At 35.1% G+C, this 25,066-nt stretch overlaps 3 protein-coding genes across 5 annotated transcripts; all 3 read right to left on the reverse strand.

Moving 5' to 3' along the window:
- Nucleotides 1-1,939: 1,939 nt before the first annotated feature.
- LOC140886879 (glutamate receptor 3.4-like) lies at nucleotides 1,940-8,012 on the reverse strand. 3 transcript variants are annotated; one of them, XM_073293783.1, is made up of 6 exons: nucleotides 6,944-8,011; nucleotides 3,943-5,282; nucleotides 3,504-3,781; nucleotides 3,301-3,332; nucleotides 2,791-3,197; nucleotides 1,940-2,416 (listed from the first exon to the last, which is right to left on the reverse strand). In XM_073293783.1, exons 1-6 carry the CDS (start codon nucleotides 7,218-7,220, stop codon nucleotides 1,976-1,978), a joined length of 2,775 nt encoding a protein of 924 aa, XP_073149884.1. In that variant the 5' UTR covers nucleotides 7,221-8,011; the 3' UTR covers nucleotides 1,940-1,975. The 3 variants fall into 3 exon arrangements, with proteins under 3 accessions (XP_073149884.1, XP_073149885.1, XP_073149886.1); XM_073293784.1 differs by having other exon boundaries at nucleotides 3,943-5,301; nucleotides 6,944-7,060; XM_073293785.1 differs by having other exon boundaries at nucleotides 2,207-2,416; nucleotides 2,787-3,197; nucleotides 6,944-8,012.
- Nucleotides 8,013-10,682: 2,670 nt separating this feature from the next.
- Nucleotides 10,683-18,603, reverse strand: LOC140886478 (aconitate hydratase, cytoplasmic). Its single transcript, XM_073293064.1, has 20 exons — nucleotides 18,015-18,603; nucleotides 17,065-17,169; nucleotides 16,597-16,757; nucleotides 16,420-16,512; nucleotides 15,425-15,610; nucleotides 15,056-15,217; nucleotides 14,555-14,699; nucleotides 14,329-14,471; nucleotides 14,173-14,229; nucleotides 14,002-14,081; nucleotides 13,849-13,924; nucleotides 13,380-13,565; nucleotides 13,232-13,299; nucleotides 13,034-13,152; nucleotides 12,826-12,947; nucleotides 12,463-12,561; nucleotides 11,907-12,386; nucleotides 11,667-11,765; nucleotides 11,294-11,536; nucleotides 10,683-11,061 (listed from the first exon to the last, which is right to left on the reverse strand). The coding sequence occupies exons 1-20, from the start codon at nucleotides 18,328-18,330 to the stop codon at nucleotides 10,993-10,995; spliced, it is 3,009 nt and encodes a 1,002-aa protein (XP_073149165.1). The 5' UTR covers nucleotides 18,331-18,603; the 3' UTR covers nucleotides 10,683-10,992.
- Nucleotides 18,604-21,598: 2,995 nt separating this feature from the next.
- On the reverse strand, nucleotides 21,599-24,758 carry LOC140891995 (uncharacterized). The gene is made up of 5 exons (XM_073300714.1): nucleotides 24,507-24,758; nucleotides 23,929-24,071; nucleotides 23,686-23,815; nucleotides 22,893-23,084; nucleotides 21,599-22,002 (listed from the first exon to the last, which is right to left on the reverse strand). Exons 1-5 carry the CDS (start codon nucleotides 24,567-24,569, stop codon nucleotides 21,793-21,795), a joined length of 738 nt encoding a protein of 245 aa, XP_073156815.1. The 5' UTR covers nucleotides 24,570-24,758; the 3' UTR covers nucleotides 21,599-21,792.
- Between the last annotated feature and the right edge of the window lie 308 nt (nucleotides 24,759-25,066).

The following is a 25,066-nucleotide window of genomic DNA, read 5'->3' on the forward strand; positions in this document are numbered from 1 at the left end:
AATGGGACAACTAAGTTATAAATATTAGTTTGAGTACTTGGAAAAATTACTTACTCATTCCTGGAACATCCAAGTTGACATAACCTGCAAAATGTGGTAAGGTTAAGTTTTTTTTTTTAATGATTCCTATACCTATAAGGTGGAGTAATGCAGGATACTCTTGATAGGAGATCACCTATATAAGTGCAAAGTATTGGCCGCTTTGATTGCAACACTTATGAATCTAAGATATGGTCCAGGGCCGAAATGGACACAATGTGAGAACAAAATATGTAAGAGTATTGTTATGTAAGTACTATTGTCTTGGTTTACACAAACGGTTGACTAGTTCAAAACATCGCGTTACTATGCAACTAGTAAATCCGATAGTATTTTACTACGGTAGGTTCAAAGCCACAAGCTACCTATCCTGATGTAACAATAACTCAAAATGATTTTCTAGTGAGAATGTTACTATACGTGAAATTCATTCATGTGGGGGATTGTTGGAAATTGTATTATTGAATGAATTACAATTGAAATGGGCTTGAAAGGGTTTGAATTTAACCCAAATTGTTTGTAAAAGCCTTGTCCAAAATATTACAAAATTCAAAATTTTGATGAAATAAATTGGAGGGAAATGGGGAAATGGTAGTCCCACATTGGAACAACACCAATTTGTTGTTCACCTTAATTAGTCCAACATTGGACTATGGGATTGGGCCCTTAGGGCACCGGATATTTTGTAAAGGGGCAAGACGCTAGTCGATGCAACAAACACACACGCGCGCGCGCAACCGACCGGCTCGGCATGGGGTGGTGTGGTGTGGTGTGGTCTTCTGATCCAATTATTCTTTTTGAATAAAATTTATTTAAAATAATATTTTATTATTTTATGGAGTAGGCCCGAGCATGCAAGACAGTGAGTTCAAAGCGACGTGCGCCCGCGCGGTTAAAAATTACCGCGCGAGCGCGGTACCAAAATGGCGAGGCAGTGTGTTGGCTTAAAGTTGGGCGCTCGCGCGGTAGAAAATTACCGCCCGAGCGCACCTTCTGCAGAATGAACAGTCACGACTGTTTCTGGCATTTTTCTGTCATGGGTTGCATCCTTACGCCTTCAAACGTGTTGTTTCGTGTATAAGACTATATATATGGTGGTTATAACACAGAAATATCTGATAACGTAGATTTCAGATTTCTGATTTCTCAAAATCTCTCCCTCACTTTCTCAAAAGAAAAGTTAAAGCATATTTTCGTTCGTTGAAGTTCGTGATATTTGCAGTGCTGCTATATCACGATCGAAAGTCGTTGTATCTTAGAGACGATTGCCGCTAACGTTTAGCACTTGGAACGGGCAATTTCGTCTTGCGGATAGAGAGTTTCTCTCGCCTCGACTGTGTTGATCATTTGCGTTGCTGTTGATTGCTTCTGACATTGAAGTTTTCAGAATTCAGAATACAACTTTTAACAGTAGTATGTACAAGAAGGGTAGGGACCCTAATTCATTTGAGACAATGGAACCCACATATTCAGACATGAACCTCACGGCTTCAAATACATCGAGAGAATCACATAAATGGTGATGGATAACGAGAACTGTAATCTTGATCTTCGACTTAGCACAAGGGTATTGCTGCATAAATGAGTAGTTGAACTTGGTCATCTTTCGAACGAAGATTCCGCAAAGAATAAGCATGATGATCTAACAATTGAAAGTTCTTGAGATGAAACATGAATAACAGAACAACTAAAACCTTAACAGGCAGATAGATAAAAGTAGTATCAAACTCCAAAGATTTTCTCTAAAATATCTCCTCTTTTAAGTAGTATAAATTGCTATTTTCAGTATAATGAAATCCATCCATCCCTCCTAGTTCATCCTTCAACAGCAGGGACAGAACAATTACATCAACTAGAATTACAATCTGTATTCAAAATGTACATTATAAGAACACAAAGATGTTTACAAACAAAAACACATCAACTACGCTGCTCCTCAATACTGATCACTACTGGCACGCCTCTTTGAATCTTCACTCTTTCTCCAGAACATTTCCTTAATTTCAGTCTCTTTCTTATCAACAAAACCCATCAAATCTCTGAAGCTAGAGGCTCGTAAGGCACGCCTACCAGAACATGAAGGTTCACTTTGCTCAACATTCTGCTGCTCTTCCTCGGTATTATATCTGGCGTATTGCACGCAAACCCTCCAAAAAAAGATGGCTAATGCAATGAAGCACGCAATGCCGCATATAAGAAATAGGCCCCAGAAGCTCTTGAGAGAGAGCCTGACGTTGTCATCTACAGCGGTGTTCTGACTCGAGCATTCTGCTTGTGAGAGCCATTTGTCATGGATCCTTTGGAGCTCACCACTTTCCGAGAGTTGGAGTACAGCCGTTGATAAATCTACTGCCAATGGCGAGTCCCTTTGGAACACCTGCAGAGATGATTTCCAAGGCAAAGTTGAAACGGCTTGATACAAAACTTTATCTATATATATGCAAGCAACAAGCACAGAATTCTTAAGCATGAGGATTAGTCACATAATCCTACAGGACCCAAGGTTTGATGCTGTACCAATACTTATAATAGGTGGTAGATAGCACAGATCTCATTGCGTTTAATCATTTTGCCACATTAGCAGCCAGATAAGATAGACGGGTCCATCGATGCTACACAACAATATTGTTTTTACGGGGAATTTTCCAGATTAATAAAATACAAAGAGAATAACATGATCGACCTATATAACAACATCAGAATTTGGACAAGGATTGATGAACCATAACTTCAAATTACAAACATACTTACAAATCCCCAGCCACTCTTTGTGAACTCCTGTCCGACAATACTGTACTCGCACTTTGTGGTGGACAAGAACAGCTGAATATAAGGAAGCTCGTCAACAATGGCAGCAACTCCACCATCGGTTGGACCTCGTTCAAGGGAACTAAGATAATCATCTTTTTTCAGTACTCGGAGCCTTGACTCTGATATGCTTAACTGATCAGTCAGATACTTATATGCAAATGACCCTTGCTGGATTCCTATTGGATCTGAACTTGAGATCAAGGAGTCGATTCCTTGAATTCTTGTTGAAAGCTGTCGCACTGTTAGTATTGATGTCAAACTAGCTGTATAGCTCGAATTGATAATTAATACGACAAAGAGCCAGAAAAGTAACACCAGTCGTCCTAATGTGCTCACTGTGTTTTCTCCTGTATTAAGCACATTCAATCAAAGTCAAGCAGTGGTAAGTTCAAAAATTAACAAGAAAATCAACCATGATATTCAAAAGCGAGAAAACTGTGAAGTACTTACTGTGAGAAAAAAACATTGTCGAGAAACTAAACCTGAAAGACAAAAACACAATTTAGTACTAATCCTATGAAAAATTGAATAGTATCATGTAATATCCAAATAAGCGCAAATTCAAGCATGTGCGACTATTTATTTATTTTATTTCATGTGCAGTTGTTAACACTCTTCCAAGGAATTTTTTATTATTTTCTAACAATACTGACCAAAAGACGGTAACAATTTGTTGACGAGGAGGACCACGGAACTCAGTATTCATTCGATGCTCAAGAATCCAGACAACAGATCCCACAAAAAGAAAAAAGATCCCAGTCACAGCCCACATTTGCCAACTAAATGGCAGAAGGAAAGCCCATGGATTAGATTTATTCTCCTTAACTGGAGCAACTACAACGAGCCCAGATTCCATGTAAGGCTGAGTAAAGTCCACAATCCTTGTTCTATTTGTTGTAATGGTCACATCCCCCACGGCAGCATCATATCTCTGTGAAAGGCCTCTAAAATAAGTTTCGACAATAACAAACCAGAACTTTGCTTAGATAGGAGTTCAAAGTTTAACAATGTTTCGATTTTACAAATTTGTTGTACAACATACAGCAGAAAAGTAATGCAACTGACTTAACTTTTGATTATGAGAGTACTTACATTTTGTGCAACATCATTAACAAGGCCTGTATATGAAGGGTTACTTTTACCGTCACCATACAAGGTATATTGGTGAAGAACAGGATACGGCAACAACTGAAGTGCAGCTTCAAATACATCAATGCAATATCCTCTGACTCCTAAAGCTCCATTATCTTTAGTTACAAATTCGGTAAAAACAACCCTATAAGGCACTGCAATTTGTAAAGGCTTCCCGTTATTTGGGAACACCCATCCCCGAGGCTTTGTTGTAGTTTCACCAGGCCAAATGGGAGGATAAAGATGTTGATTACTGGTGGAAGTGTTTGGTGGCTTTGTGTACAACGTTTCTGGAGGAACAACAGAAAGACCAGAGTAATTTGACCAATAACCAAGCCTCCGAAATCCGTTTCCACCAATGTTAAGAACATCAAATGCCGGATGAATCAAATTCTTCTCCAAATCAAACCCAACTTGCCCTGTTACACCGGTAAAGTTGGTTGCAAGTAGAATTTTGAGAAGCTCAGGACCTTGATCAAAAATTTGGAGGGATGTTAAATGGACAACACTATCATTGGTGGGAGACAATTTTTTGTCATCAGAAAAACTTATAGTTCCGCCACCATTCAAGAAAACATCTAGTGCTCGGGCTAGTAACCACACAGAATCATAGGCGTACAGAGCGTAGGAATTAAACTTTGTGGAGCTTTTATTCTTTAAGTTGCCCCATTGAGAAGTGAATCTTGTTTTGAGATCAGAATCGGGAGTGTAATGGCGAAAAGCTACAACTCCTTGTATAAGATTGGCAGTGTCAAGATCTATGGCTTCTGCAGAATCTACAAGACATGAAAGCCAATCAGTAGCGATCCAAACGTAACCACTGCCCATCATCTGAAGTTCCTTAGCTACTGAAAAGATAGTGAGACCAGAATCCGGATTCACATGTATGACAAAGACCCGTGATTCCAATATATTCACTCCAACCAACAATTCATTAATGTCACTTCTTGAAGCTCCGGGAGGAAATGCAGCCTTATAAGAAATCTTGGAACGTTTTTTCTCGAGTGCATCTCCTAACACAGAAATCCCATTTCTACCATAATCATCATCGACATAGATTGCCACCACTTCTCTCCACTGAAAATATTCTACTAGATCAGCAATCGCATACATTTGGAAATAATCACTTACTGTAGTACGAAGAAAGTATGGGTATTGTAGAGCAGAAAGACTCGGATCTGTGGCACCGAATGACAAAAGTGGTACTTGAAGTTCATTAACAACATTTGAGATCACGTGAGCTATCCCCGAGGACTGTGGACCTATTGTAGCAACAACTTTACTCCCCATCAGCTGTAAAGCTACATGAGTAAAAATGCCCTGTCACAGTTACTTTAATGTTCCTCAATATTTTTCCATCAAAATAACAAAGGCATAGCCTGTTTAAAAAAGCTTTAGCCAAAAGAAACTATTATTATGCCGAAACAGTTGCAGAAATCACATCACAGATAAGTATTATTGAAAACCCAGTAAACTGGACCAGAATCTACTGAATATTGCATAATGATAGTTCATTAACAATTGTGCTTCATTTGGGCACCAAAGACTGGATAGATTAAATTGGAGGTGGAAGAAAATTTGATAGATTCAACTTTGAATACCAAAAACGATAACTTTCACATCTGATTTTAATATTCTACAGCATAAATGGACCATATAATACATCATAAAATTCAAGTATTCGTCTACTTCACATCTACAGCACAGGACAATAAAAGCATTACAATTGAAACAGAACCTCAACAAATACTTTAAATCTCAAGATTTACAGTAAAAACAACCAAAAATAAATAAAAAAAAAAACATACATGCAATCCAACTAACCTACTCAGATTAGAGAAATCAATTAGCTTCTCCAATGGCAGATGAATCTTGGACAACTTTGCAACAAACCATACTAGCTTTCTTTTTTCTATTTGGGGACGGAAGGCTATGATCACCAGTGAGTTAATGGATTAACCCACTTTAGTGAATTATTATATTGCTATTGAGCAGTAGCCAATAGCACCTTAGTCTAATCATATTTGGTCTCTTCTTCTGTCATGGTTTGTATTAACAAAAAAACACCCATTAAAGCTTTTTTAAAACTTCAAAATAGTTTTACAATAATTACTCTTTTTGATTCCGAAACTCTTCTACTTCTATTAATTTCAATTAAGTTTGTATTACAACTATTCCAAGCATTTTCATGCAAAGTTGAAAGATAAACTGAATAAAAGAGAACATTATGAATAGATACCATTAAACAGATCCGATCCCCTGCACCCTAGGGTGCAGGAAAACTGTGTGCGACCACAAAAACCCGGTAGTGGGTTTTAGTGGTTTTTGTTTTTTTTTTTTTTGCACCACTAAAACCCACCACCGGGTTTTAGTGGTCGCACACAGTTTTCCTGCACCTAGGGTGCAGGGGATCAAAATTATACCATTAAAATATTAACTAGAATAATCCAAATACTGGAGTCTTTGAAAGCAATAAACAGCATGATACTCAAGCACGAGATAAATAGATGAGGGTAAAATTACCCATACATCAAATCCAAACTGGAATTCTATGTTCACTAAAGAGATTACATCCAATACAAATTGAGAATATAATAACCATCACCTTAAAGGAGTGGAAAAGGTAAAAATCTTGCAGAGCGGATTTCACTTATGACACTTTGACAAGGATCCTCTTAAAGTCTAAGCTTTCAAAAAGAGCATAACTATGTTATCGCTAACTATGTTATCGCTTGGGTCTGCGGCTGCAGTATGTGTAATCAAATTTTAAAGGGCCGTATGTTAACAATATTAATAATTATAATTTATGATCTCAACAAAGAGAAAAAAGGAAACGAAAACACCCAGCATTACCCAATAAGACAAGCTATTCAAAAGAACACATATACCATTTCAATCTCAAAATACTTATAAACAGAGGAAATCTCCATTACAGTTTCAGTGAGACAAAGAGAATCAATACCATCAACAGTTCCAAGAAATGCACTGCAGTTAGTATCCCGCAAGATGAGTTTGAGCGTTGTATCCTTCAGAATGCTAGTATCAGAGTTGACATCTTCGATTGCAGCAAGAATGGCTGGCCTCACAGACTGCCCAATAGCTGAATTCAAAGTGAACAAAGCTCCAACATTTAACTCTTTTTTCCCGGAATTTCCAGCCATACAAATGATTCCCATGGGCACCCAAACCCAAGAAATCAAGAGCATTAAAAACCTCCTCTCATGTCCATGGGGTTTCATTTTCCACCGCTTCAACAAATCAATACTCAACTTACACCATCATTTTTTAAAGAAACCAGACACTCGTGATATTCCAATAATATACCCTAAAACCCAAAATTTCTCCACTCAAATTTTGATAACACACAGGTCGAACATGGTAAAGAATGCGACTTTTTTTGTAATATGAACGGGAATAAGATGGGGTTAAAGTCTTGAGAGTCATTTAAAACATGGGGTTCTGATAAATCCAACCAGTAGTGAGTTTCTTGGATTTGTATACTCAGATAGTTTCACATTAATACAGACAAAAGAACTAATGGCACCTTAAAGGATTCCTGTATCACTTCCTTACAAGCATCAACACATGATAAAATCAATCAAACTTTCTATCACAGCCATATGTTTGCACAGGAACAAAATAATAGACACACAAACACGAACAAATAAAATAGTCCACCACTCTGTGAACCAGCGAGGTGGAGTCTCGATCTTTTTCTTTCACAATAAATGTATTTGAAATGCAAGTGGGTATTCGGTATTCCTTCAAAAGAAAACAAAATGCAAGTGGGTATAAAAGTTATTTCTTTTTTTTGCAAAAATTGCAATTTGACTATTACAGATTAGCAGCATATGCTAGTAGTTACGTGGTGCGAGCAATTCTTGAAGCCCGCAAACATGCATGTGAGAACGCAGAAAACAATCAATCACAGAAAGTTTAAGGGGGAAGAGAAGCTGCTCGCTTTCTTCTTCCAAGCTAGGAAAAGAATTATTCTTTCAAGACTACTCCTGCAAGTTGCCTCCATTTACAGCTTTAGTTACTCAAACTAATACTATAATTTAATTTTATTCGCTTGTCTTGTCTAGCGCACAAATATACATTCATATTATAAAAATTCTTTTTAAACAAAATTTTCTTGTGTGTAAGTGTATTGTTTGACGATGTCATTAATATTTATCTGTGTGACCAATATTTACAATAAAAATTAATGTTTTTTTATGAACAATCTAAATATGATATTATCTCATACAATTACATTGCGATATCCAATGGCGGATCCAAGATTCAAAATCCATCCGCGCTAGAATTTTTAACGAGAAACAAAAAATAATGCATATGAATTAAAACGATGAATAAGATACTTTTTCAATGTAGTTTTAAAAAGTTTTTCGATCTTCAATATTTTTTTATGGAATCATACTTAAAATTTAAAAACTTTTGACTAATATCACAATTCAAAATTATTTTTAATATGACATCATATCAGAATACATAATCTAATATAAATAGAAACTTGAACGGAAGAAACAATTAAATTTTTTTATGAATAAAAATTGTAAATCTAAAAAAAATCTTTTTATTGCAATGCAGTTCTTTTTAAAATAAAATAATATCATAAAGCAGAAAAAATTAAGAAAAGGGTAAGAACCAATCTATCTTATAGAAGTGAAAAATATTATTTAAAAGACGGAGATTGATAGAGATGAAATTTAAATTGAATCAAATCTAATCAATAAGACAATGAAGAAAAACGTATTTTTGAGACATATGAGTTACTTAACTTTTTTAATTAAGCTACATATGGGCTATTTAATTTTTTTAATTTGACTACCCGGTCTAATATAACATTTGGTTAAAAAATAACACAAAAAATTATTTCTAAAAATATATCTAATACATAAAAAAAAAAATTAAATGGATCACCCGGGCTAAAGCCTGGGTGGCTTATAACGTGCCTCCGCCCTTGACGATATCGTCTCACATCGAATGTTTTTGTTTTTCCCAATAACTAATATCTTAACTTCTTGTAGATAGAATTTACTCGAAATCATTTAGCTAGTTAAGTTATTTAAATTAGCTTCGTTATTTGTTTTCCATGTAAAATCAAATAACGAACTATTCAATCAGCTAAAATATACTCATAATTATATTTAGCCCGAATGGCTTATAACGTGTCTCCGCCCTTGACGATATCGTCTCACATCAAATGTTATTGTTTTTCCCAATAACTAATATCTTAACTTCTTGTAGATAGAATTTACTCCAAATCATTTAGCGAGTTAAGTTAATTAAATTAGCTTCTTTATTTGTTTTCCATGTAAAATCAAATAACGAATTATTCAACCAGCTAAAATATACTCATAATTATATATACAGTTTCTTTGTTTTATTTACTTATTTTCGACCTTAAATCTCATAAAAGATCCAATAACATCTAAAACTATTATTATTTACGAATTTACGGTACATCAAAATTTTAAATTTGAAACGTCTTAAATTTAAAACGAGATACACAAAAAGTCGTAACAAATACAGACTAAACCAAAGAATTTACGTCCCACGATAAGATACACTTGTACGGCGTGAATAAGGGACACTGACTTGGGATTTGGAAATTAGAAGAGCGTCAGCATCACAATTATTGCTCAGGAATATGACTACTACTGTGCTTTTCGGTCTTAATCATTTTTTGTTTTCACTTTTTCAACGTATAATGATGTGGTCATTTATTATTATCATATTAAAAATTATAGATAAAATCAGAATAAATATAAATATAAACTAATGTCTCGAAATGTAGTTTTTATTCAGTCCTTTTTTAAAAAATTAAAGCAAAATTTTATTTCTAATCTGACTTATTATTATTTAATAATATATATGTCGATCACATAAACATTATAATACTGGCAAGGTGAAAATGGATATGAGTGAAGGACATCCGACCAATTTGGTCGGCCAACTCATCAACTCCTTATTAGCAGATGACATATAAGATATAAATATTGTTCCCAGTATTCTAACTAACACGTGAAAACCAACAATTAGGTATCGTTTAGTACAGGATATTATTGATTCATGTATAACTTATCTCATTTAATCTCGCGTTTTTCTCGTTATGTTATTTATCTATTTATTAATTATTATTTTTTCATCAATCAAATCATTAATAATTTAATTTATATCAATCAAATCATTGAATTTAAATTATTATATTATCTCTTATAAATAATATTATTTATTTTTTATTTAATGTTAAACAGACAAAATAATCATTTAACATTTTTATATAAAATTTAATCAATAAAATCAAATAAACTATAATCTATCAATCAAATCCTATACAATATTTAGTATCATTTATTATTTATTTTTTTATTACATTATATTACTTGTCTATGTATTATTTATCTCATCTCAACCAAACGATACCTAATTTACATATTTTTTGTTAGGCCACTGGTTGAAGAAATATTCTCTTTCATTCTATCATAATAATGTATTTGAACTAAATATTTAATCAATTAATAATTTATTAGACTAGATTAATGATTAAGGTAAATTAAATTAGTTTGTTTAAATAACAAACACTTATAAGTTCACCATGATGTCCATGCATTCCCTAAAATAGTCAATTTCTTTATTCGTAAGTTCATTAATAACAGAATTAATCATAAACTAAATCATTAAAAAGAAATGAAGAATAGGGGAATAATGCCAATTTGGCCCCACATTGAGAAGAACAAAAAGCATAAATGAGTAGCGCATAAAACAACCTTGTAGCCATCCCAAGTACAAACACTGGGTTGTCTCTTCTCTTCGCAGAAAAATTTAATCTCCACGATTATTATTCTTTTTATTACAGGACCGAATCACTCTACTTGTGGCCTTTTCCTTTCTTTACTCAAGAAAATCCCATTAATGAGATACTGAAAAATGAACCTTTTTTTTTATTTTCAAAGTTTTACAAAGTAACAAACCACCCCTTGGTGCCTAATGGAGCATGTAGCTTCCTTACTGCTTACTGAGCTGTCGAATCACGTACGGAAGGATGCCGCCATGGTTGAAGTAAGCTAACTCAACCTAAAAGATGAATCATATGTGTATCAAAATCATAAATTCAAAAAACAAGCAAATACAAGCTTTCTTTCATCTCTTGGCCTCATCTTTTAGTACCAGCTGGCACATCGCCCATTATTAGCTTTGGTTTTTGTCATGCAACTTACCACAAAAGTTTACTTTTCTTAAAGAGTTTATACCTGACTTTCAAATTTAGGAAAAAAGAGAGGGAGAAAGACCAGAATGAAGGAGTCACCTCGGTGTCAAAACGGACAGTGCAAGTGAACTGTTTTCCATTGTCAGTACGGACAGTAACATCTTGGCCAGGGCGGATTTCAGATATATTGGTAGGAAGATCAATGTTGTAACGTTCATGCCCTGTCAATCCTAATGTGTCTGCGTCCTCACCAGACTTGAAGCATAGGGGAACAATGCCCATCCCTACAAGATTACTTCGATGAATTCTTTCAAAGCTTTTTGCAATCACAGCTTTGACTCCCTGTTATATGACAATTCATTAGTCAATTTGTTTATGTTACACTACCTTTTCTCGGTTTCCTATCTGGAAAGTGTGAAGAAAGAGAACACTAAGATGTGAACCACAAGGCTTAGACAAAAGGTAAACTCACCAACAACATGGGTCCCTTGGCAGCCCAATCACGAGAGCTTCCACTTCCATACTCTGCTCCAGCCAAAATCACAGTGTCCTGTCTGGCAGATTTGTATCTCTGAAAAGTTGCAATTTTGTCAAAATGTATTAGGATCAAGTGCAGAACTCGAGGATTTATAATTATCAACTCTACTCCTATACTATAATATCAATGAATAAATCTCTCACTTCTAATGTAAAAAGAAGACTGAAATATTACCATTGCAGCATCGAAAACATACAACTTTTCCCCAGTGGGAATGTGAACTGTCTTTGGTCCAACTTCCCCATTCAATAACTTGTTAACAATACGAATATTTGCAAAAGTCCCTCTAGCCATTATTTCATCATTACCACGTCGACTGCCATAGGAATTGAAATCCTTCCGATCAACTCCACGCTCGTTGAGAAACTTGGCTGCAGGGCTATCTTTGTGGATGCTCCCGGCTGGTGAGATGTGGTCTGTTGTAATGCTATCTCCAAAGTTCAGTAAGCAGTAGGCATCTTTTACTCCATGTGGGCCGGGAGGATCCATGGTCATATTCTTGAAATATGGCGGCTCATGGATGTAGGTAGAACTTGGATCCCACGAGTAAAGTTTTGAAGTGGGCAAGGATAATTGGTTCCACATGGGGTTCCCCTTGGTGATGACCTCATACGTGCTCTTGAACATGTCGGGCAATACACTGGATTGAACCACCTATATAACAATCCTTTCATAAGGCTGAAGCACAGTTTTCAAAAAAATTTCAAGATCAAATATAATATTTAAATACCTCAGCGACTTCTTCAGTTGAAGGCCAGATATCCTTGAAGTATACATCTTTGCCGTCCTTGCCTACGCCAATTGGCTCTGTTCCAAAGTCGATATCAACCTGCCAGGAGGTAGACCCAATACTATGAGATCATGTATTAATCATGAGAATCCTATAACCAACTCATGATGCTAGGAAGCAGGAAGTATCAGTGCATGTCTTTTCTAAGTTAAATTCAGATGAGAACTAAGTTAATTATTCTGATATGGACCAAATATGAAGTTGGTCTTCGTTTCTTCAGTCTTGAATGTTAATTGGAATTCTATTAGTTACAGTGTTACACAAATCGTAAAGAAATGCAATAATTTTGAATCAATCACCAACCGTGCCAGCAAGGGCATACGCAACCACTAGAGGAGGTGAAGCAAGGTAGTTTGCTCTAGTCAATGGATGGACACGACCCTCAAAGTTACGATTTCCAGATAGAACAGCTGCAGCAACAATGTCTGCAGAACACAACCATATCTTGATAAAATAGTTAACTGACATGCAGAAGGTACCAAGTCAGAGAGTACAATGAATTTCAAAGTACCATTTTCTGATATAGCGGTTCCAACTGATTCATCCAGTTCTCCAGAATTTCCAATGCATGTTGTGCAGCCATATCCCACAATATTGAAGCCTTGCTGATTAAAATATTTTTGTAGCCCACTGCAACATCCAGAGAAGCAATACTTAATTGTTTTATTTGACCAACTGTTGTTTTAAAACATAAAGACACGGACAATACCTCTGCTGCAAGTATTTTGTAACTACTCCAGAGCCTGGGGCCAGGCTTGTCTTCACCCATGGTTTTACCTAGATTATCACTATGAGGTTAGCATTCCAAATAAGAGCCTGCTCAAATAAAGAGCTCAGCTTGTTATTAAAGTATTAACCTGAAGACCAAGTTCGCAAGCTTTTTTGGCGACAAGGCCTGCCCCAAGCATGACACTGGGGTTTGATGTATTTGTACAGCTTGTGATGGCCGCGATCACAACACTACCATGCTTAAGCTCTGCAGGCTCACCATGGAATGAAAATTTTGCAACCTTTTCTTGTGCCTCCTTTGGCACAGCAAATCCCTACATCACAGTGAGATGAAATCACTAATCAGTAAGGTAGTGAAGAGAAGAACACACTGATATTTTGATATTTCAATAGGGTTGGCTTTATTCAAGTTATTTCAAAGCCAGAATACAGCACTTAACTCCAAATTCACCAACGTCAAGCAACAATACAAACCATAAATAGATGAATGTGAAGAGTGACCTTTATACTAACAGGAAAAAAAAAATTTGATTCTAGCCTTAAAAAAGTTAGTGTTCTGAAACAATGGACTCAAAGCAAATAAGTTTTAATCCTCACCTTGAATCCAACTTTGCTATCAAGACAAGAATGCCAATCGGATTTCATTTCTTTCAGTGGGACCCGATCATGAGGCCTGAAAGAAACTACAATTAGCTATACCCAAAATACGCAACTTTAAACCCGAGGGTGAGTGGAAAACCCGTCACAAACCTCTTTGGCCCTGACACACATGGTTCAACATCTGCTAAGTCTAATTCCAAATAAGATGAGTACACTCTTTCTTGTTGAGGCTGACATGCAGAGAAAAATAAAATAGAATGTCAGATGAAACCAAGAATTAACAATGCACCAAGTAATCTTTCGATCAATATTAAGCCCTACTTCATTGTAATCCACAAACATCCTGTTTGCACGCAGATAACCTTCTATCATTGCCACCTGAATGTACAAAATAGGTTATTGCTGATATAAATATCGAGAAACCGCATGGGTGAATCATATCTTATAATTTTATGAAATGAAATAAAATATGCTTACAGTTTCATCGCTTCTCCCTGTTAACTTCAGGTATTGTAAAGTGACATGATCTACAGGGAAGAACCCCATTGTAGCACCATATTCTGGAGACATGTTTGCAATGGTAGCTCTGTCAGCTAATGATATTTTACCCACGCCCTCACCTGAACACAGTTACACACGGAATCATGTAATTTTTCCTCTGATGAAGCAAACATTACGAATCCTCAAGATCAGGGAAAGTTACCATAGAATTCAACAAATTTTCCAACAACTCCATGCTTCCTTAGCATTTGTGTGACAGTTAAAACTAAGTCAGTCGCAGTAACACCATTTGGTAATTTTCCAGATAATTTGAATCCAACAACCCCAGGTAAAACCATGCTCATAGGCTGTAAAAACATATAATAGCATTAGCCACACATTGCAGAGAGAACCAAATACAAGTCTCCGTTTAAGTGAAAAGCAGTATTTATTTCCATCGCCAAACTAAGGCAAAAGTAAATTTCCAAAATGTCTATTTTGCACATTGAGTGGCCTTTGAAAAATATGGGGCTAAGGGGCTAAAGAAAAAACCATAGAGGAGACAAAAAAAAAAGTTCCAAGGGTATTTACTGAACAATAAAGGAGCACTATTATGGGAGTACAACATGAAAAAGACAAGACAGTTTGCACCAATTTTCCACAAAGTACAGAATAGTATTTCACTGTGTTTAAAAACTCTACGCCATTTTTTCACAGGTCATACCTGACCAAGCATAGCAGCCTCTGCTTCAATACCTCCAACCCCCCAACCAGCAACTCCCAAACCATCAATCATGGTGGTGTGAGAATCAGTCCCAACCACGCTATCAGGGTAGAGTACGCCATCAGTGTTGAAGACAACTCGGCCAAGATATTCAAGATTGACCTAAACAATGCAGCAGAAACAACCTCTCATTAACTCGTCTATTATCAACTCAAATCATAAAGGAACAACAAAACCTCTATTAAATTCCTTTTTTGCACAAGAAGAAATGGTTAAACAAATGAAAAGTCGAGGGAAATATGATTAAAGATATTTGAATTGACTTCAAATAGCTTAGATCTTAATGCTATTATATTTATGGTATAATACCTGGTGCACGATACCAGAACCAGGTGGAACAACAAGCATATTGTGGAAAGCAGTTGATCCCCACTTAAGGAAAGCAAATCTCTCCTTGTTTCTCTGAAATTCAAGCTCCATATTTGCTTGAACAGCATTTTCTGATCTGGCAACATCAACTTGAACAGAGTGATCAATAACAAGGTCAACAGGAACCTGCCAGCCCACCAAGGAGATTGGAATCAGTAACTGTGGTATAATTATAGATGGATAAACCAGTGAACAAGCAACAGGATGGTTATGATATCAATTTAACAAGGCTGTTCCAGACCAAAATAGCCTGAAATCACCCACAGTTATCTAAACTAACACGGGAAAAAGAATTCCTGGAATATGATTTTAATTAAAAATGAAACCAACAAATAGAGTATGGAACTTGGGAAGAAAATACAGTCCAAAGACAAGGGAGGCAGTCAAATGTCTTAGCAGCAATTTATAGCATGACCTTTTCCTGTTTAGAAACTGTTCTAGCAATACAAATTTGCATAAACAAGGGCTAGTCAGGCCTTCTCCCATTTTACACTTAAAATAAATTTATAAAGGGATAGCATAAAGCCCAAGTCCAGACCACACAATCCCCAATTACAACCTTGGCAGATGGACTCCCAAGCTAGATACACAAGGTCCACATGTCAATGCAATATTCAACATCGGCAATACACTAGCACATATTCTCATGAGCAACTATCAGGTAGAGCAAGATAAAAATGCCTTGACAGGTTAAATAGGAGGAGCAATCTTAGAAAGTACCCATTTGGGAACAAGACAACTTTAAATAATTGTTCTATGAGCCAATTTTACACACAAGTGGAACTAGAATCACTTCTGTGCAAGGAATGGGTAGATTAGTACAAATACCATGAAATTAAAAAAAAAAAGATTCAGTGCAGAGAAATCTACCGAGCATGAATTTCCAATATCTAGTAATTCAAAGTGAATACAGACAAATACAACACTGTGCATACCAATGGATTGATCTTGTTAGAATCACTGCCAATCTTGTTCATAGCATCACGCATACAAGCAAGGTCAACCACAGCAGGTACACCGGTGAAATCCTAGGAACAAAACAAACATGATCAGATGAAAACTGTCTAGGTTGTCAAAATAGAAGTCAAGATACTGCAATTAAAAACCAGTACCTGGAGAAGTACACGGGCAGGTTTGAAAGGAATCTCAACTAGCTTTGGGGAAGTATTTTTCCAGTCAATAATCTTCTCAACATCCTCCTTTGTAACTTGGAAGCCATCGCAATTACGTATGGCTGATTCAAGAAGGATTCTGATAGAGTACGGCAGCTTATCTGTAGTACTAAGACAGCATAAGCGCAATCCAAATAAAGGATAGAATACTAAATAAACATTAGCAGTGAACATTTTGAATGCGTAGAAAAAGCATTGAAAAGAATAACATACATATGCTATAGAAAACGAGCACAAATTGTTAACATTTTGAGCATGTATAAGTAGAGCACCAAACAGAAATGTAATATATCTTTAACATCTAAAATTTAAGTTCAGTATCATGGCAACACAAAACTTTGAAGGATTTGAAATCCAATCTAAAAGCTTTAACAGATAGGAAACAAATGTCACATTAAAAATAATTACCAATCCTCGGATCATTTAGGGCGGGCAGGCTATAGTACTTTCCAAATTCACCACCTCCAGGCTTGGGAAGACTGGTAAAGATACCCTTGAAAGCATTCTCAGAAGCTGAAACCCAAAATGATGAGCAGTAGTTAAAAATCATCCTTAACCAAAAACAATTTGGAAAATCAAGAATACTAAAGCTCCCCATGGATGATTTTGCACCAAAGTCCAAGCTCATCGATTTTCTAGCATTGAGCTGTTTAATGAGGATTAAATGATTGGAAAAGTATGAGCATTTATTTCAAAAGAAAGGAAGTACGAGTATTTAAAATCTACATGATGCAACAAGTTCGATATAAGATTTTAATTTATCCAATCTTTATGGTTCAAACACCAAAGCGATCTCGATGATTTTGCAAAGAAACAAGACTAGGAACTCTATCCTTCAATCTCCCAACTTCTGACCGGGGGAATAAAACCACCACCAAAAATAATGAAGGAAAACATAAACCAATCACTGATCAATCTCAAAAGTTACCGCCCCTACCGTGGCAGACAAGGACAAGTCTTAAATATCCACATTGAACCAAAAAATAAAATAAATTATTTAAACGGTATGTGTAAATTTGTCAACTTAACTTTCATCCCCTCGATCACTCAAGGAACGGAATAGTTAATAACTATCCGCACATGATTCTCTGATACTTAAAGCTAATGTCCGCCTTACCCTCTGTTAGATAGCTACTACATCCTATTAGCATAAGGGAGCGGGGAAGCGGGTGCCATTAGAATCAGATTAGATCAACGTAACATGACATTCAAAAGAATTCCATTTGACCAAATTCTTATTCTTAAAATGAAAAGAAATGAATTTAATCCGATCAGCGGCTGAACACAAAACTAATCCCAAAAACTGTAATCGTGACAAAATGATTGGAACGTAACAACACAAATAACAAAGCACAAACCCATCGTAGCGATCTTGCGATGAAGTAAAGTTGACGAATCAGCAATAGAAGTGGTCCTGATCTGGGAAGTCAAACTCATTGGCGATTTCCAGTCACCATGGCTCCACCTTGGCACAGACCTGAAAACACTGAAAGATCGGCAGTATTGACTCACACCAGAACCAAAATTCCCACCGCCACGATTCAAATTCGAAATGGGATTGTTGGACAAGCTGTTGAAAAGCCTTTTCCCAGCAGCAGAAGCAGTCGAAGAGGAAGACGAAGCGTGGGAGGAAGCTCTTCTGAGAAGCGTTGAAGTCCCAGTGGCAATATACATGATTATATATGGATCACATTCAATTCAATACCAAGAATTAAAAACCCAAAAAAAAAAAAACCAAAAATCATGCGATAATCAAAGAAAGATATGGGTGTTGATTGGGAGGTGACGACAACGGAGGAATGGCGTTTTTGGTGGGGAGGAGAAATGGGAGTCTAGGGTTGTGTGCCAGCCATGGGAACATACATACATGTATTTATTATTCTGAGTTATTACCAATAATTATCAAAATAATAGGTTTTTGGAATCGAATTCGCATCAAAGTTGTGCTCTTTTGTTAATCGCCATTTTTTTATTATTTTGAATCCAAAAAAAAAATACAATATAACTCAAATGATTACATGTTTATTCCACAAAGTAAAAAAGTAAATTAATTGCGAACGATGAAATATTAGTTAAATACATGTCTTTGTTATTTGATTACTTGAACTTAATTCAACCCAAAAACAAACAAACAAGCAAACAAATCACATGTACAACGAGACGCACGAAAGAGCAAAATCAGTGACGACCATGAAGGGCCATTCTTTTGTGTTTAATTTTCAGTGGAAAAGGGCAACTTTACTTTGTCTCGAGGGGGGGGCCATAGGACAAAGGGATACTTTTTTAAGGAGTTATTTGTACCAAACACCCCTGTAAAATATTGAAAATGTACATTTTTTCCCTGTAAAATTTTAATAGGCATTTTCAACCTTGATCTTTTAAAAAATTAGCACACTCGCCCCTTCAGATGGATGATTGTTGCGCATGCGCCCCTCATGCGACTAGGCAAAGATTTTGATATTTTTTTTGCACCAAATACCCCTGTGAAATATTAAAAATGCATATTTGACCCTTGTGAAAATAATTTTTAAATCTATTCAACTCATAATATACAATTTTTATTAAAATCTAATTATAAAATATTTAGCAAACACTTTTCTTTTTATTAGTTTTATTTTTAATTTTAAATTTACTATGATTATATAATTATTTTCTAAAAAATATAATTATTTTATCTTGTTATCATTATTTTATTAAACTTTCTTCTTGTTTCCAACTTTTCGATTAAAAATGCATTCATAAACGAGATTTAAATACCTAAAAGTACCAAAATATTAAATCAAAAAGATAATTTCATGCATATTACTTTTTAATTTAGGATTATAGATTTTTGAACCAAAATCTAATTTTTTTAAAATGCAATGCAGAATTTGCATTAAATAATAATACACAATATTTATTAAGAACTAATTATAAAATATTTTTCAAAAATTTTAATTTTTTATTTTTTATTTTAAATTTTAAATTTTTAATTAATTTATTTTTTAAAAAAATTATTACTTTATCTCGTTATCATTATTTTATCAAATCACTTTCGTGTTTTCAACTTTTCCATTAAACATGATTCATAAATAAAGATTTAAATATCTAAAAATACCAAAATATTGAACCAAATTATAAGTTCATGAATGTTACTTTTTCGATTTAGAATTATATAAGCATGTTATTTTTTTATTATTTATTAAAAATTGTGCAATGCATATTCTCGAAAATTTTAAATTTTGGTTCAATAATATATAGTCCTAAATCGTAAAAGCAATATGTTTGAACTTATCGATTTAGTTCAATATTTTGGTACTTGAAATTATTTAAATATTTGTTTATGAAAGCATGTTTAAAGGAAAAGTTGAAAATTAGAAGAAAGTTTAATAAAATAATGATAAGATAAAATAATAATATTTTTTTAGAAAATAACTCTATAATCATAATAAATTAAAAATTAAAAATAAAATTAATAAAATAAAAAATGTTTGTTAAATATTTTATAATTAAATTTTAATAAAAATTGTGTATTATGGGTTGAATAGATTTAAAAATTATTTTCACAGGGGTCAAATATGCATTTTTAATATTTCACATGGGTATTTGGTGCAAAAAAAAATATCAAAATATTTGCTTAGTCGCATGAGGGGCGTGTGCGCAACAATCACTCATCTGAAGGGGCGAGTGTGCTAATTTTTTAAAAGGTTAGGGTTGAAGATGCCTATTAAAATTTCACAAAGGAAAAGTGTGCATTTTCAATATTTCAAAAAGTTGTTTGGTGCAAACAACTCCTTTTTTAAGTTAGAAAGTTGCACGAAACTCGAACTCATCTTTCTTTTTAATTTTTCAAGATGGATAAATCATATCTGTCACAAGATTAACAAAACTTTGTAAAAAAAATAACTTATAATCACTTTTTTTCAACATGTAAAAATATGACCTAAATCTAATTCACCAATCCCATCGCAGATAAGTGCGACATAAAACAACAGTTTTTTTTAAGCGATAAAACAATAGTTTTTAAATGATATGATTTTCCGAGACGAATTGACGACTTTGTCTATGTCAGCACATGGGCATGTGCTGCATTCAATGGCTCATGTTTTTTTGTATTTGATATGATCTCATTCGAAATGAAATCATATCAAATCAAAAAAAACATGAACCGTTAAATCCTTATTCGAACAGTATCCAAATGAGATAACATAAATAAAACCCGAATGAACATAGAATAAAGTGCGGGTGTGGCCATGTCAGATTAAAATCTCAATTTGGTTGCCACTTGCCAAGAGGAAGTTTCTTTTCAATTTCCTTGCTGTGGCCGACACGTACTTGTGCACGTTCATGCTATACAAATAATTACAACAGTGTGTATTGAATTCAACAAAATTATTATAGTATCCTTGTTTTATATTTGACTCATCTTCAATAAATTATTCAATTTCTACATCATTTTGTTACTATCATCCATGTATTATATATCATTTATATAGAGTCCCTTATACATAAATTAAACTAAGCTACATATATAAATTTAACAGAAGTCAAAAGGTTAAAAGTCGCAGAAAAGGAGATAACATATACTTTCTCAAAATGTCAACTTTACCTCTTCGAGTAAAAATTATGTTTTCAAAATAAATAAAAAAATTATAGACACCTTGCTTGCTATAAGAAAGAACTGAGACAACGTCATCTCCTTTCTCAGTTTTATTTTTTTAACATTTGAGATGCCAAAGAATACTTTTCCAATTTCCATATAACGTGTTAGCAATAAAGATGTGATATAAAATACATTTGAGAAACCAAAAATAAGAATACAAAAGATTCATGACGGTCAATTTTGTGAAACAGATCTTATATTTGAATTATCCATGAAAAATATTATTTTTATGCCAAAATTATTATCTTTTATCGTAAATATGACTAGGGTTGACCAATTTCATTGATAAAAAACCTCATGTAAGAAAACAAGCGTTCAAGAAATCACCAAGGTTATAAACATAGAAGATCATCCAAAGAGTGACTCGCATCCTAACTGATTAAGGGTACCCGAAAAGGAAACAAGATCCCTCGTTAGGCCAACTTCTTGTTCTTACAAACGAAGAACAAGAAGGTTTATTTTACAATCGGTGTTTAATCTTAAAACAGAACAGCTCAGGGAGACAAGAAGCTACTCATCCATGTGCGGAAGCGGGTCCATGCAAGCTCAATTGCACCGTCGTCTTCATCCTTCAAGCCCATACCTTTTCTTCTCTGTTTTCCATCATCAGATTTGTTCATAAAGGCATGTGAAATTCCAGGATATATGTGTACCTCGTGTGGAACTCCTGATGCCTTGAGCTTTTCTTCTAATGCTTTTCCAGTCTGTACATAACAATGGTAAGTCTATAGGTAAGATCAAGGTGCTGCTAAATTAACCAGTTCGTGCAGCCAAGTTAAACAGTAACTGGTGCAAAACAAGATTAAACGTATCTGTGAATCGATCCTAATGAAAGGCTGACCTCAGTAAATTATTGTATTTTCATTTAAAGGGATGGAAATGTACTCAATTTAAGTAACAGCCGTGAAGACGCAAAATTTGATCTTAAGCAATTGGTTGCCTAGATCTCAAGATATTAGAAATTGACTTGGATCTAAGTCACCTCAAAAGCTAGCTCAAGAAAGGAGGTTTGTCTTTTGACTCTTTGTCTATATAAGGAACTCAGGTTATTTAACCAACCGATGTGGGACACAAACTAAGACACCAACAAACCCCAAGAATGAAACGTGGAGCGTGAAAACATTAACGGGTGGCCAACTATGGGACGGGTGAGGCCAACTATGGGCCGTCCAACACGTAACCGTGAAACCCGAATGAAACGACTGGAGCGTGGAAACATTAACGGGTGGCCAACTATGGGTAGTCCAACACATAACGGTGAAACCCGAGCTCTGATACCATGTTAGAAATTGACTTGGACCTAAGTCACCTCAAAAGCTAGCTCAAGAGAGGACGTTTGTCTTTGTCTATATAAGGAACTCTCATGTTATTTATCCAACCGACGTGGAACACAAACTAAGACACCAGGTTTGTCTTTGCCCATATAAGGAACTCCCAAGTTATTTAACTAACCGATGTGGGACACAAACTAAGACACCGACACAAGATGTCTATAACTAAAGCATTTTGTCTCCAGAAAGATTGAAAATGTTTCACTGAGAAAAGATTGGCTATGTTTTTTATAGGTTAACATACAGTGCAAGCGTAAGATTACCTTTGCATCCGAAAATCCAACAAAATTGTCAAGTTCACCAAAATGAGCTTGCACCGGCGCCTTAGCATGGACAGGATCCGCAAGCTCTGATGAAGGTACTCCATAGAAGGCTACAACAGCCTCAACCTCAGGGACCAACACAGAACTTGCAACGGCGAGAGCGCCACCCATGCAGAATCCTGTTACACCAACCTAGTGAAGCAAATATCAAAAGTGATGAGAAGGGTTATTTCTTTTCATGCAAAAAAATAAGGAAAATTAATGCAAAGTTCACTATTTTACTTTACGATTTTCCAATAACTTCTCTACTGACAATACCAACAGATACTTAAGTAAAAAGACTACAAAACTTGTGCAATTATTGTAATTAGTAACCAGCACACACATTTCAAGTGTGCAAAATCTTGGCACGACAAACACAGCTCTGTGTGAGACACTCTGATCTTTTTGATTCCAAACTGAAAGGGAAAACACTGACTGATTAAAAAGCTAAGCGATTGGAAACTCCAAAAAAGGAGAAACGGAAACGCAGGGGTAGGAAAAACCAAAATGTTTCCTCGAAAGGCCATTAAGAGATTTTCACATTATAAATAGGATAAAGGATCGTCAACAGAATAAATTCTTATTCCTGTTTAAACTAGCTCGATTGCAAACTCAAATTCTAATAATTAGCATTTTGTAATCAGAAAGTTTAAAAAAAGGTGTCCAGCAATCAAATCTATACTTACAATAGTAAAAATATAAATCCAAACACAAAAATTCACAAAAGAAACATCGAAAGATTACCACACACCTTTTGTGAACCATTTGCCTTCAGCCAGTTGACTGATGCTTCAATATCCTTCACAGCACCTTGCCAGTCAAGACCCTCCATTAAATGTTGTGCTTCTGCAACATCCAAACCAACCTTTCCTCGATACAAACTAAATTCAACAAAAATGATATGATAAATACATCAATAATCAAACAGGAATAAATTATGTACAGAAAAGTACAAATATCAAACCAAATTGCAATACGGGATGCTATATCTTACTCTGGGATCAAAGTTTTATAGCCCAAATCAAACTGCGCAATCTTCTGGGCATGATTCTTGATTTCAAAATCAACGCCCCACCATTCCTGGAGCACAATAATGCCAGGAGCATCGTCTTTCCCAGTCACATAGGCATCAAATGTCTATTCGATCAATTCGCCAACAAGGAACATGCCCAAAAAAAACAAAAACAGATGCAATATAATTTTGAAGCGCAAATCGCAACCAGTGAGTAATTGACTGACTATCAATCATACATCTATATAAAAAAAACATACAAATGAAAAGTCATTGAGCTTCAAGAATTTGAATATCTTGTCCCTCCCTTTCAATCTGGTCCCTTATCATTTTCATTTTTCTTAGGCCTACCGCAGTGGAAGTAAAATGAAAAAAAAAAATGGAATCTTGATCGATCAAACCCTACAATATATCAACCTCCCAGATTCCAAAAACCGATCATTCTCCGTTAACTCATAAATAAAATGAAAACCCAGATAACTTAATTAAAAATAATACTAAACTATTTACGATTGAATAAAACTGTACGAAAATAAACAAGCAGTAAGAAGCACACTCACAATGTCACCTCTTTGAATCTGAACTTTCTTGAATGGTGAAGAGGCGGCAGAGTCAGAAGCCATTGCTCGAACGTGACAGAAAGGAACTGGAGAAAGCGAAAGTGGGTTTCAAAATAGAGAAAGATGCGGGAGAAAGAGAACTGTAGCTGTAGTTGAAGTTGAAGTTGGCAAGGATCGATCTTGCGAGGAATCTCGAAGCACAAGAAGCTACTACCATGCCTTCCAAGTTCCACCTGTTGGGTTTTAGGTCGTTTTAACATTAAGGGCACGTTTGGTTGGCTATATTAGATGGGATAAGTGACTTTTAAAATAGGTTAAAACATAGTTTGGTAGCATGTTAAATAATTGGGCCTAATATCTCCTACATGGGATAGGTCTTTATTACCTTGGTTTAAATAAACTCACCAAATACCCAAAGTTTGTTTATCCCTTTTTCTATCCTAGTTGCCCGTTCCCAGAATACCCCCAGCAAGGTTTTCATTTTTACGCTATGATAAAATGGAAGGCGAAGATTATGTAATTTCTCTATGTATGGTAAAATGCTTCGATATGTAGGTAAC

The sequence above is a fragment of the Henckelia pumila genome, chromosome 3 (assembly GCF_033568475.1).
Source record: "Henckelia pumila isolate YLH828 chromosome 3, ASM3356847v2, whole genome shotgun sequence".
Lineage (NCBI taxonomy): Eukaryota > Viridiplantae > Streptophyta > Magnoliopsida > Lamiales > Gesneriaceae > Henckelia > Henckelia pumila.